This window comes from Rattus norvegicus, chromosome 9 (genome assembly GCF_021556685.1).
Source record: "Rattus norvegicus strain SHRSP/BbbUtx chromosome 9, alternate assembly SHRSP_T2T, whole genome shotgun sequence".
Lineage (NCBI taxonomy): Eukaryota > Metazoa > Chordata > Mammalia > Rodentia > Muridae > Rattus > Rattus norvegicus.
In genome coordinates, this window is record NC_141542.1 from 107,707,175 (window position 1) to 107,720,869 (window position 13,695).

General features: G+C 45.6%; 1 protein-coding gene across 44 annotated transcripts in view; it reads right to left on the reverse strand.

Annotated features, from left to right (window-relative positions):
* The window catches only part of Hdac4 (histone deacetylase 4), a 246,647-nt gene that overhangs the window by 69,068 nt on the left and 163,884 nt on the right, over positions 1-13,695 (reverse strand). For 28 of the 44 annotated variants that reach the window (XM_087566919.1, NM_053449.2, XM_087566942.1 and 25 more), the window contains 1 exon segment: positions 4,700-4,820. In XM_087566919.1, coding sequence (XP_087423045.1) covers positions 4,700-4,820 — 121 coding nt within the window. 44 annotated transcript variants of the gene reach the window in all.

The following is a 13,695-nucleotide window of genomic DNA, read 5'->3' on the forward strand; positions in this document are numbered from 1 at the left end:
ACTGGGCAGTCATTGGGACCTTTGTGGGAGCCCAGAGATTACAGAAGGGGGCCTTTATGTCCTCATACAAGGAGCAGCCCCTTCTCATGGTCCTTGGCATTACTCCCTCTGTATGCCAGGAACAGACAGCTACTTGGGAAGAAAGGCCAGCAGAGAGCCTTGGTGTGGCCTCCAGATGCCAGGCTAACTCACCTCACCCTCGAATAAACTCCATGAAGAAGTATCCAGATGTGTGATCAAGATCAAAATCCCATCTCTGGTTCAGTCTAATGTCTACACTTCATGGCCCATCACTGAAACCTATGTGTAGACCCACCCTCTAAGTTTACAACTTCATAGTCAACCTTCTTCCACACAGACTCACATACCTCACATTCCAGAGGTAAGGACCACAGAGCAGCTGCTAACTTTCTCTGACTAAGAACAGCTACCTGCTTCCCAACCTTGGATAAGTAGGCTAGGATGCAGACAAAGCCAGGATAGGAGGGTGCAGGGTCACTGACCAGGCCTTCTTTAAAGGAAGTCTTTGGAGCTAGGAGGTACACCAGTGGACAAGTACCCGCCTAGCCAGTATGAGGCCTGGGGTTCAATTCCCAGCAGGACCATCAGCACCATCAAAAACAGTAAGTAACAATAGAATGAAAATAAGGCAGCTCTTGTCTTACTCAAGGCAGAAAAACAAACTGCTGTCTTCTTTCCTAATACCACTTTGAATGTGAAATAAAACACAAATTCAAACATTTAAATTCTATCAACAATGGGCTTTCCCATTATATCAGATTTATACTAGTGATTTAAAATAAATAAAACTTGTTAATCAAGTGGAACATCACAGTCCACCGGAAATGTGTGAGCTACGCATGTAATTTACATTTTCTAGAAGCTATTTAAAAGTGAGTACAAGAAATGGGTGAAATTAACTTTAGTATTCTACTTAACCTGAGACATAAAAATACTATTTTAATATAATTAACATGCAGCTTATTCGTGGAAATCCTGTGGTCTGGAGTTTCTGCACGCCTCAATTGCACAGGCCTGGCAGCTAAAGCATGGACAGCCACACTGCACAGCACAGGCTCACATGAAGGGTTAAGTCCCAACTCCAGACCATCCCCTCTGCCCCTTGGCTGATGACTCTTTAGCTTCATTTGGCTGAGTCCAGTTTTCTAGGAGGTGTGGCTGTGTGTCTGACTTGCCTAAGGACAGGATATGTGAGGTCTCCACACCACTGCATAATTTCAGGGCACAGTGGGCCATCCTATCAGGATGCTCACCTGCTATGGGTCATTTTTGTGTCACCTGCTAGGACCACAGAGTATAAGCCTGGTGTATACTTGCACCCCTGGGTAAATACCAGAAAGGGCACTGCTGGGTTATAGTACCATTCTTAGATCTGCTAAACCATTTGCAATGGGACCATTTAATCGTGCTCTAGCTGTCTGTGCGGAAGGGTGCACCCTGCCACCCCTGGTCTGTGAGAGTTTAGTCAGCCCTGTATGTGAGAAGCGGTGTCTCACCGGGATGGCAACCCACACAGCTTATTTTGTGGTGCAGCTGTTCACATCTTTACCATCTGTTTGTTAAGTTGCAGTAGCTTCACAAGCACTCTACAGATGCACACTGGAGGATTTCCTTCTAGCTTATTGCTTGCTTTTGTGTATGTGTGTGTGGAGTGTTGAGACAGGTTTCTTGGTTCTTTTTTATTTGTTGTTGTTGTTTTGTTTTTTGTTTTTTTTGGAGCTGAGGACCGAACCCAGGGCCTTGCGCTTCCTAGGCAAGCGCTCTACCACTGAGCTAAATCCCCAGCCCCGAGACAGGTTTCTTTGTGTAGCTCTGGCTGTCCTGGAACTCACTCTGTAGACCAGACTGGCACCAAACTCATAGAAATCCACTTGCCTTTGCTTCCCGAGTGCTGGGATTAAAGGCATGTGTCACCACCGCTTGGCTGCTTGCCCTTTCCTTAAAGGTATCTTTCAAAGAGCTGTTTTAAATGTTGATGGGGTCTGTTTCATGCAATGGGTTCACAGCTTATGACACTGATGAAGAGATGCTGCCAGTTCTTACACAGAACATGTGGTTAGTTTTAAATAGTTTTATTCATCTCTCTCTTACCAGGAGGACTTCCTTCCTTCCTTTAATGTATGTGAGTACACTGTCACTGTCTTCAGACACACCAGAAGAGGGCATGAGATCCCATTACAGATGGTTGTGAGTCACCATGTGGTTGCTGGGAATTGAACTCAGGACCTCTGGAAGAGCAGTCAGTGCTCTTAACCACTGAGCCATTGCTCCAGCCCCTTTGATTCATTTCTTAAGGATAATTTCATTGTTGGAAAGAAACCCCTCCTTCATGTTGCCTGCTGTTAGAAGTTTTGCTGTCTTAGCCTGCATGCTCAGATCTCACTGGCTTTTGGCTGCTACTGGCAGTCATCATATGATGTATGAAGCTGGACAGTGGTTCGACTCTTTTTGAAGACTGTTCTGCTATGGTGTCTTAATGGGTCAGACACTGCACCTGAGTGCGCCTTCATGATGGTTCCTCAAACTCAATAAAAACAAGCTGTCTTCTTAGCTGATGCACCTGATATCAAGTTCTGCCCTTTTTAGCCACCTCAGTTCCAAACTGCTTCAGGGAAGAGGGCCCTGTACAGGGACCTCCCTGAACATTCTGCTCAGGACAAAGCTCTAGGCAAAGGCCCCCAGCACCCTACCCCTGGCCACCCTTCCTCTTCAGGTGCTATTCTTTTAACTTTAAGTATGTCCTGGACTCCCTGGCCCATAACTCCTCACCTGGAGAAGGCTACCTGCTGGCTGGGTCTTGTACCCAGCCCAATACACCTCCACCAGCTCTGTTTTTGTCAACCTTTCTCCCTGTCCCATTTGCCTAATCAAGTGTGACTGCCCTTCTGGTGCTGTTAACCCAACTCCCAAGTCCCACACTTTGCAAAGCTGCCTCTTGAAACCCTGTACTTTCTTGCAGCAGCCCCCACTGAACTCCCTAGGACCTAAGCTAGACTGCCCTATCTTCTGAGGTGGTCCTCCCCTCCCCCTTGCTCCTTAATGTGATGACAATCCTTTAACAACCTGGTCTACAAAGCTTCCCCTTCCAAGGTCCCTCTATCTCTTCTAGGCCCTGTCAGGCCCTACTGCCTTTTCCAGTTGCATCCTGTGTCTACCTTCAAATCACCATCCCAAAGGCTATCCTTGACTACCTCCCTCTGACCATCCTGACTCCCACATGTAAATGTCGGACAACAGAACCCCTGTATGGCAGAAGGCCAGGCTCTCCCAATCACTCCATTCCTCCGCATGGGCCACCTGTTTCCCTCTCTCCTGAGCTACATGAAGACCAATAGCCTGCTCCAGAAGACAGGCAGTGTGTGCAGCCAGAGAGTCGACTTGACAGTGAAGAGCCTCACTGCGCAAGTGCAGCTCCCCAGGTTGTGTTGTGGTAACTGAGGTCTTCCACATAAATAAATGAGGCACTTCAGTGGGACTGGTGGGGTTTTAGTAGAAACAGTTCTTCCATTTTGAGACTCTAGAAAAGCTATTTTTTTCCTGAGCAAAATCAATGACTTCATTTTGATTTAGGAAAACTACCCTATTGTTTCTGTCCAGCGATGAAATGACCCTAAGAACAATATAAAATTATTGCAAATTAGCCATGTGTTCTGTGTGAGAACTGGCCAAGCCTCCTCAGTGGGCTCCACAGCACACCACAGACAGCCCAAGACTTTTTTTTTTTAAATGCTGGACAAATTGGCTGCTTGCATCTAAGCATAGACAAGATCTGCCATGATCTGCCTGGATCAAATGCATTGGACCAGGCCGATCTCTTGTCTCAGTTGCGTCCATCTCCCTGAGGATTCAGTAACTGGATCATAAAGGTGCTGTCAGGTCCAAAGAGAACTCGAATTCCTCACAAGACAGCATACATGTTAAAAAATGACAGTATAGGCTTAGGGCAAGTTGGACTATAGAAGGATTGCTAAAACCTCAGGAACCTGTGAAAAGTGTTTGTGCTCACAAAGGAGTCATTATTTTCCCTTGGCTCTGGCAAAGGGCCATGGGACTCTCCACTGACATATCTGTTATTGAACATCAAAGCCCACGCTGGCCTCCAGTCTCCCTCAGTCCCTATTCATACTTGGTATGGGTTTCAAAGTCCACCCTACCCTCCCTATATACAAAATGCAAGGCCTCACCTCCTGCCTCCTCCATTCTTGCTTCTCTCTTTTTTTAAAAATAGTTTTTTAAATATTTATTTATTTTATGTATAAGTACACTATAACTGTCTTCAGACACATCAGAAGAGGGCATCGGATCCCATTACAGATGGTTGTGAGCCACCATGTGGTTACTGGAATTTGAACTCAGAACCTCGGGAAGAACAGTCAGTGCTCTTAACTGCTGAACCATCTCTCCAGCCCCAATTCTTGCTTCTCTTAAACACAGTGCTGTCTATGGGTGACTGGGCCAGAGATCTTCACTGCCAGGAGTGCTGTTTGGTAATCTGAAGACGACCCACACTTCGTCTAGCTGACCATGACATACACTACCCAGACCTCCCCCGCTTCAGATCTGCTTAGACAGCTTTGGGGGCGCAGTATCTCTGACACCCCTATATTAGGTGGTCTTAGAAAAACTCAGACTTGTCCACAGAGTGTGCCAGGCACAAGAACAGGCCTAGGCCACTTACCCATACCAGTAGCGGGGGTCGCTGGACATGCAGTGGTTCAGGTTCCGGTGGGCCAGAGCCTTCTTCTTGTTGAGAACAAACTCCTGCAGCTTCATCTTCACCTCTGTGCTCGCCACAGCACCTGGAAGGAGAGCGGAGAGTGAGGAGGAGGAAGAAGAGGAGGAGGAGGAGGAGGAGGAGGAGGAGGAGGAGGAGGAGGAGGAGGAAGAAGCAGTGTGGAGCAGGCAGCTCGAGTTACAGGGCAGGAAGGGCTTTCTGCAGTGCCCTCGCAAGGCCAGGGCTTTAAGGGGACGTCTGCTGTCCAAGCACGGAATGAGTGCACTCTGCTGAAATGCAGATCTCAGCACGAGAAGGCCTTCTGTTAGCTAGCACAACTTACTTCTGCACAGAGGTTTCATGTCCTTGCACTAAAGCTTCAGAGCCAAGTGCTGGAAGCATGGTGGCTTCACTCTTCCTACTGAACAAGCAGGAGACTCTAAGTTCCACACAAATGTCATTCCCTACACAGCCACCCAGGAGGACAAGATCTGTTTTACTGGAAAAGGGGTAGTCAGTGTGCTACACACACTATAGTGTATGGCTTGCCTAGTATCCAGCACATTTCTGTCCCCTTCTGCCTGGTGCCACAGACTCTGGTGGGCAGGTATTATCATTCTACTGAGGTAGAAGTTGTGTACCCAAGGCTTTCTTGTGGTGTGGTGATTGTTGTTGAAAGTATATTAAAGAAACCTAAGACGACAGAAACATACCATAAAGATGCCCCTGCTCGCCCTGCACACTCTGTGCTCACAGATCTACTCCCAGATACTCAGTACTGTGCCTGCGCATCCTTAGACTGAAGAATATGGTAAGGGCTTTCTGCTCTATACAATGCAGTCAGGATTCAAGTACCATCTCAGACAGTCCCAGATACACACAAACAACCTCAAGATACTTTCCTAATACATTTTCCAAAATGTCTCTGCACACTGACACCCAGCTTCTTCCACTGGGCATCAGGAATAGATATCCTCTTTCTAGCACTCAGGGTTCACTTCCTGCATGAAGACACCCCACTGGTACCCCGAGGAGCTCATGGGACCCACTGTACTACCTTGGCTTGACTTCATCTCCTGGCTTGGTTCTTCCTAGGAGTTCCGCTCTCTCCTCCCTCCCTCCCTTTCTCTCTCTCTCTCTCTCTCTCTCTCTCTCTCTCTCTCTCTCTCTCTTGTGGGTGGAAGGCATAGAGGTCAGGTGATGGTCTGGAGGTGAGGTACTGCATACATCTGTCCTAGCCTTATTTCCAGAGTCTGGACGTGTGACCCTCAAATACTACTTCCTGTGAAGTCTATTCTGGATTTTCTTTTGTTACTGCGTGCCACATCCTTCCCTCACCATTTTGTTCAAGTTCTGCCATTGACTCTTTTTTTTTTCCTTTCAAATATTGGATAATCACTAGGAGTGAGGAACATTAACAAACCCCTTAGGTTCAATCCCCAAGGCCACCAATCAAGCAGGCAGTCCTTTCAGCTAGCCTTCTGTTCTGGTCCTGATTTCCTTAGTACTGTTTTCTCTGCGGGCTCTAAAGCCATCTCAGCATATGTGCCATAAGTGGTTACTACATCTACAGAAGGAGCGTCCCCTTTGTACCTTTGACACATGACCAGAGCAGAGTTATCGCTGGTTACACCCTCTGGTCCTGCCCAGGCTGACACTCTGATCTGCAGACATGGAGGGTGGAGGGTCTACAGACCCATGACAGGAGCCCACCACACTCCGATACTTCTTCTCACTCACACTCTGCCCACTGTCTGTGAACTCACTCGTGGACCTGGAGGGGTAGTGTATTTATGTACTGTCTGCTGTACACGTGACACTCTCAGATACTCTTGAAGGCCAGCACTGAAGAGAAAGACAGCAATATAAACCAAGCAAGAGTAAAGCTTGCAAACACACCAGGTGCCTTTGTAATCGCCAATGAAGGAAATGCCCTGTGGTGTGGTAGAGCAGAGAGCAAGTCCACAGAAGAGCTACTTGAAAAGTGAAATCCAAGGCTACCAACATAGATACAAAGCAAACTTGACATCACTGCTAAACATACGAAAAATAAAACAGGCATGGTCATCTTTACAATGATGGAACCGTTAGGGTATTTAATGCTCTGCCACTGAGTACCACCAGCCTGGCATCATTTTCAAGGTGGCCTAAGGGTCTCTTGCAAGGGAGGACACCTGTCCATGGGGCTGTGCTTGTAGCCAGAGGCAGCACGGAGCCATGCTATCTGCACTCTGCCCAGAGGACAGACCTCCTGTTCTCGGAACTCAATGGCTGGCAGGTACCTTAGATCCCAAGTGTATCTGTCCAAATGGGACAGGGCTGAGAAAGGCTGTGAGGGAAAGTGCCAAGTGCTCTCAAGAACTCATTGTCAGTGCAGTGAACTTATGACTTGTTACCAACAAGTCAACCTGCAGCACGATTAGGAACTAATGTTTTCAACTGTAAATGTTTATAGATGTATACAAACCTCATTAAATACTGAATAAAGTAAGTTACACAAAACCTTAAGGAATGAGATAAAATTTGCACTGAATTTTCAAATGTTTGGAAACTGAAGGTGCCTCCTGACACTTGCATCTGCTGGCATAAACAAGATTCCCCTTCATGGCTGAGCTGCCTCGGCTCGACCTAAGAGCATCTCCCAGTGTTGGTCTGCTAGCTGCCGCCTCCCCACAGGACTGCATTCTCAGGCCTTTGAAGCGTATGAAGACTCAACTGTGCAGTTTATTATCAATAATAAAACCTGACCACCCAAACCCACAAAGTGAAAACCACGCTGCTGCCTGTGATGGGGCAGAGTGCACTGAGAACATTCCAAAACAGGCCCACAAAGGGCGGGGCTTAGCACATAGCAGAGATCATTTCTGACTCACAAACAGACCTGAGATGTTTTCTGAAGTCGTATTTTGTGAGCCTTGAGATAATATTTTTATTGGATCATTTTTGTAAACTCTGAGAAAGTAATTCAGACTGAGCTGCTTTTCAGCAATGAGAAGAAATTGTTACTTGTTGGCTGGTTGTGGCACGGACTGACTGGTGTTTAAAATTTGAACAGTAATCTTTTGATAAAAAGCCACCATTCAACAAACAAACAAACTAACTAACAAACAAACAAAGTACATTAGACGCACACTGAGGCACACGTGAGCCACGAATGGGAAGGGAGTGGCTAACCCAGGACTGAGTTATGAGTGGAGCCTGAGCACTGGTACAGTGATGGGCTCTGGCATGTGCTCTGTGGGGCAGCACCACTCTGCACGTACATGGTCAATCAAACCCCTCACAGACTCCTGTGAGGACAGGCAGACAGCTTCCTGGAGGAAGGCAGCCCGTCACAATCTCACTGGTCCAGACCTCAGCACTCAGCATTGGCTGCACCTGAGAGTGGCTGAGGGAGATTACTGACCTCAGGTTCCCTGCAGCCCCCTGAGAGTGAACGTTTCTGAATAGCCAGTTGCAGAGGCTGAGTCTGCACAACTGCTGTCTATATGTCGTTCCCAACAGGTCTGCACTTGACCTTGGAAAGGCCTTCAGATGCTTTTCAGGAATTTGTTCCCTAAGGTCACTGCTGAGTGAGGTGTGACAGTGCCTGGGTGCATCATTCAGGTTTAGCTTATCCTACCAAAGGCTGGCAAGGAAACTACCTTGAAATTCTATCAGTTAAGATGAAAAAATTAAATATGTTCATATTTCAAGAATGAAACATCACATTACTGATGATTCTAACAGTGTTAATTTTGCACACGAAAGCAATTTCTTAGTATTTGAAAATCATAAAATAGAGATATAAACTGATAAGAGACTAAATTAACAATAAAAACATGCTTCAAAACAATTAATTTTAAAAATATACAAAATTATACTGGCATATTAGACAACTTGTATTTAGAATTAACTTGGCATAATGATAATCTTTACATTTAAGTTTGAGAACAAATTTACTTGACAGTCATTTAATTCCTTTTAAACATAAGTACTTCGTTTTAGAAAAGTCCCATTTGTAAATACTTCTAACCTAAGGAGGACTCACTACAGGTGAGATGTCAAACAAATCCTTTCCATGCAGACAAGAAGCAGACCACAAATGGAACAAAGAAGAAGGAAGTCCAAGAGCTGAGGGCTGCAGACTGTAAAGACCAGTACTTGAGGGACCAGGGGGCCAAGCAGGCTAATCCGGCTAAAGCTGCTAGGAGTGGTCAGAAGACCTGCAGGCTTCTAAGGCTTCTCTGGCCGCTCAGGAACATTGGGGGACCTGGGACAAAGGGACTGAGAATGGGGCAGAGAATGAGCCGCCATGGTTTATAACTTCCTTGTAGGTACCTGATAATCAGAGAACAAGTAACATGGGGGAAAGGGCAGCAATCTCTGGAGTGCAATGAGAAGGAAGCCTCACAGGCTGTGAGGCAGGCCCAGAGAGTGCACTGTTCTTGTAAGGAGGCCTGGTACTCACCTCTGATCAGCTCAGAACCTTTCACTAAGACAACTGAAATGTTTTAATGCATCTGGGCATTACAGCCTTCCACTCAGAGACCAGCACTAGGCTGAGATACCCTGTCAGTGGGAAGGGGTGACAGGAAAGGGATGCACAAGCATCTGGGAGGAGAGACCCAGCCAGAGGGGCCGTCTAAAATAACTGACTATGTATGGCAGAAATCCCACGGAAACTATAAATATCTGAATAACAGTGTGGAGCTGGTTATCCTAAATGAAAAATATTATCAGAAAAATTTAACGGCAGCTTACTTCACATGAAAATATCAAATTAGTATAGTGGATTTCTGAATAGGAGAAATCACAAGGAAGCAGGTAGGAAAAATGCAGGGGTTGTAGAAAATGGCCCTAACACGTGTAACCAGACTCTCAAGTACACTGAATTAGGAAAAGAGGTGAGAATAATCAGGTCTAAAATTTCATGAAAGTACTAAGTCGGGGCTGGGGATTTAGCTCAGTGGTAGAGCGCTTACCTAGGAAGCACAAGGCCCTGGGTTCGGTCCCCAGCTCCGAAAAAACAAGAACCAAAAAAAAAAAAAAGAAAGTACTAAGTCATACAGATAAGACTATGACTCCCAAGAAAAACAAAGAAAACTGCAGTTAAACGTGTATCTAAAAATACTTCAGAAGAGAGAGACTATTACTTAATAGAGCCAGATTAGAGATTATCTCTGAACAAGGAACAATAGGAATGGCAGAAATTTTTAAAGGAAATACGATCTTCAGAGAGTCAAGAGAAAATAAACATTAACCTATAAACCTACACTCAGTAAAATTACCCTTCAAAGATTAGAGACAAAAATTCATCACCACTAGATTCCATTAAAGAAACTGAGGGGAAATGACAATGACAAGAGCTGAAACCTCAGCCATGTGGAGAAGAGTTGCACCTGGAAGGAGCATGAGTCCTAACCGAGCAGACGACGCTCTGTGACCCTGAGTGGATGTCATGGAGGCAAGCACAGCTGTGACCAGGAAAGGAGCGCCAGAACAATAGGCAGCAAGCTGGCAGAGGAGGAAAAGGCATCAGTAAAGCCCAGAGCAGAGAATGGAAGGACAAGAGGTTGATAACTGGGGTTCATAGAGAATGGTGACGCACTGAAGCACAAACATATCAATATGGGAAAATCAATTAGAAGACAAAGTTAGGCTGTGTGTCAAAACTCAATGAGTATAGATAACGTGGTCCTCAGAGAAAGACTCAGTTTTACATTCAGATGTCAGAAGACGGCTGGACTCAGTGCTAACCATATGCAACTCACAAAGTGAAAAGGAGTCAGGAACCCAAACTGAAGACAGAGGAAGAATACGGAAATGAGCAAAGTAGGAAAATGTCCAACAGTCTGTCCACAAAGCCAACAGCTAGAATTCTAATACACTGTCATAATTAGTAAGTCTCTGGAGCAGCGCTTCTCAACCTGTGAATGGCGACCCGTGTGAGTGTTGAATGACCTTTTCACAGGGGTCACGTCATCTAAGACCATCAGAAGACACAGGTATTTAAATTATGATCCATAACCGGAGCAAAGGTATAGTTATGAAGTAGCAACAAAAGTAATTTTATGGTTGGGGTCACCACACCATGAGGAACAGTATGAAAAGTTCAAAGCATTGGGAGAATTGAGAACCACTGCTCTGGAGAGACTAAAGAAGAAATTTAATGAAACCAAACGACCATCAACAGAAAGTGCAAACATGCAACACTAAGGATGTGAAATGGGGAAGCACCACAGGTCATACAGACCAAACAGAGCTCGCCCGAGGCCAGCACTGTTGAAACGTAAAACTTGGCAAGGCACTTCAAGAAAGAAAATGCAGGTCAATATCTGTACTGCCTGTTTTGTGTAGCAATTTGACACAAGCTGGAGTCATCAGAGAGGAGGAGTCTTCAATTGAGGAAATGCTTCCAAGAGACCCAGCTGTAAGGCATTTTTTCAATTAGTGATCAGTGAGGGAGGGCCCAGGACACTGTGGGCGGGGCCATCCCTGGGCTGGCGGTCTTAGGTTCTATAAGAAAGCAGGTTAAACAAGCCAATAAGCACCCGTCCATGACCTTTGCAGCAGTTCCTGCCTTCAGGATCCTGCCCTGACTTTCTTCAGTCAGGAACTGCAATACGGAAGTGTAAGCCAAATAAATCCTTTTCTCCCCAACTTGCTTTTGGTTATGATGTTCCCTTGCAGCAATAGAAACCCTAATTAGGACAACCTCTCACAAATAGAGTTGCAGACATACAAAATATGAGCCAGCCCTGCATGCAACACATAGAATAAGATCATGCTTTATGATCAAGGTGAGGGGGCGCTATTTATAAATGTCAGGTAAAATTTCTATCCAAAAGAATCTATTTGCCACATTCACTAAATATGCCAGAAAAAAAATCCTATGACCACCTCCAAAAGATGCTGAAATATCCGAGGAAAATCAATACCTGTGCACATTCAAACTCATAGCACTAGCAAAGGAGGGTAACTTGATAAAACAAACAGGCCAGTGAGTAAGGCCTTCTGGAAAAGGTGCCTAGCTTCCAGCAGCAGGGAGTCAGACTGCCATTTTTAACCCATCATTCAAGTGGAATCCTAGTTATATCAGTCAAGTAAAGATGGGACAGACATAAGGGTATTCCAATCAGGAAAGAAGAAACAACCCATATCTATGGAAGATGTACTTCTATAGGCTGAAAACCTGACCCACCCTGCTGGTAATTAGAACAAGAGTTTAGCATGGTTTCTGGGCAGAGTAAAGAGTCAGCAGGTTGCTAATTGCTTTTCAGAATTGCAGAACCATGCTATGCACAATAGTGTTGACCAATCAGGTGGCTTGAAATATGCCTGCTAAAATACACCCAAGTCTCCTGAACAAAACAATTCTAACGTTTTGGTAAGAAAAAATTGGAAAGACCCAAAGAATACTGAAGCATTAGGAATAACCCAAGCTGTAAAATATTACATCTTGCCAAGTATCAGTCTAAGTATCAGGTAAACTCAGGTCTGGATGGCAACAATTAATTTTAAGACTTTCAATGAAAATACAAAGTCCCAAGAGTAGGGAAGATTGGCATTGCTGGGCCCAGGTTCACTTCCAGTCTGTGGTGACTGAAGCTACAAGTACTGAGGCAATGACAGCAAGGCTGATGTCACCAACAGGGAGCATCGAAACACACGAGAGCAGACACTGGTTCTCAGAGATCCCCGATGCACACACCAATGCCACACAAGTAGGAAGCCACTCAAATGGAGAGAAATGTGTATTTTTAAACACAACCCAAAAAGTACACAAAGAAAACTGAGACTGGACTAAGCTAGAACTGAGAATTCTGTGCTTAAAAAACAACATTATGAGCAAAAAGTCACCCCTCAAAGAGAGAAAAGGGCAACAACGCACACAACTCACAACCAGTCCTGTTCCAGAACACACAAGGAGTAGCTCTGCACCAAGGCAAAGGGCGCTCTTACCTGAAGCACAGGCAAAGGCCTGACTGAACAATGCCTGGAAGGGGAGCTCTGCCGGCTCGTCACGGAGACTCACACCGCACCTCAGTGGCAGGCAGGGACAGCAGCACTAGATGCGAGAGGGATCTACATCCACTACAGACCTGGGATTGAGATGTCCGACAGCACCAGTCCTGGGGAAGGGCAAAGCCATGGAGGCTCTGAGCCCTGCAATCCAACTGCCCTAGCTGGGGCTCTTTGCTAGATGGTCCCTAGGTACTAACTTCCCTTTTACTCTGTATTGTCATAGACCTATCTGTCCGCATCTTTATATCACATGCCAAAACGATTTTCAAACAACGTCAAATAACAGACTTTACACGAATGTTTTAAGCATACACATCTTGTTATGTGGTACAGATGGAGATTAAAATTCATACAAAAATTTGCTACAATAATTTGTTAAAATGGCTAGTCATCCTCAGTGTTTGCAGATAAAAGATTTGGGGGGTCTGTCCATGTGGAGGTTTGAATGAGAAATGTCCCCCACAGGCTCCTGTACTTGAATGCTAAATTCCTGTTGGTGGTGCTAAAATCAAAGTCATGGACCCTTAAGAGGTGCAGCCTTGGGTTGGGAATTTAGCTCAGTGGTAGAGCGCTTGCCTAATAAGCACAAGGCCCTGAGTTCAGTCCTCAGCTCCAGAAAAAAAAAAAAAAGGCAAAATTTTAAGGGGTTGGGGATTTAGCTCAGTGGTAGAGCGCTTGCCTAGCAGGAGCAAGGCCCTAGCAAGGCCCTGGGTTCGGTCCCCAGCTCCGAAAAAAAAAAAAAAAAAAAAAAAAAAAAAGAGGTGCAGCCTTGATAGAGAAGTATGTCATGGGGTGCAGTGGGGGCTTTGAGGGTTTATAGCCTCCTCCTCCTGTTCTCTCTCTTCCTGACCCACCCCACCCCCTCTGCTGAAATGTGACCAATCCTCTTCTTGCTTCTGCTGTCGTTCCCTATCTTATCTACCATAGTAGATTCAGTGCCTCTGGAACCATAA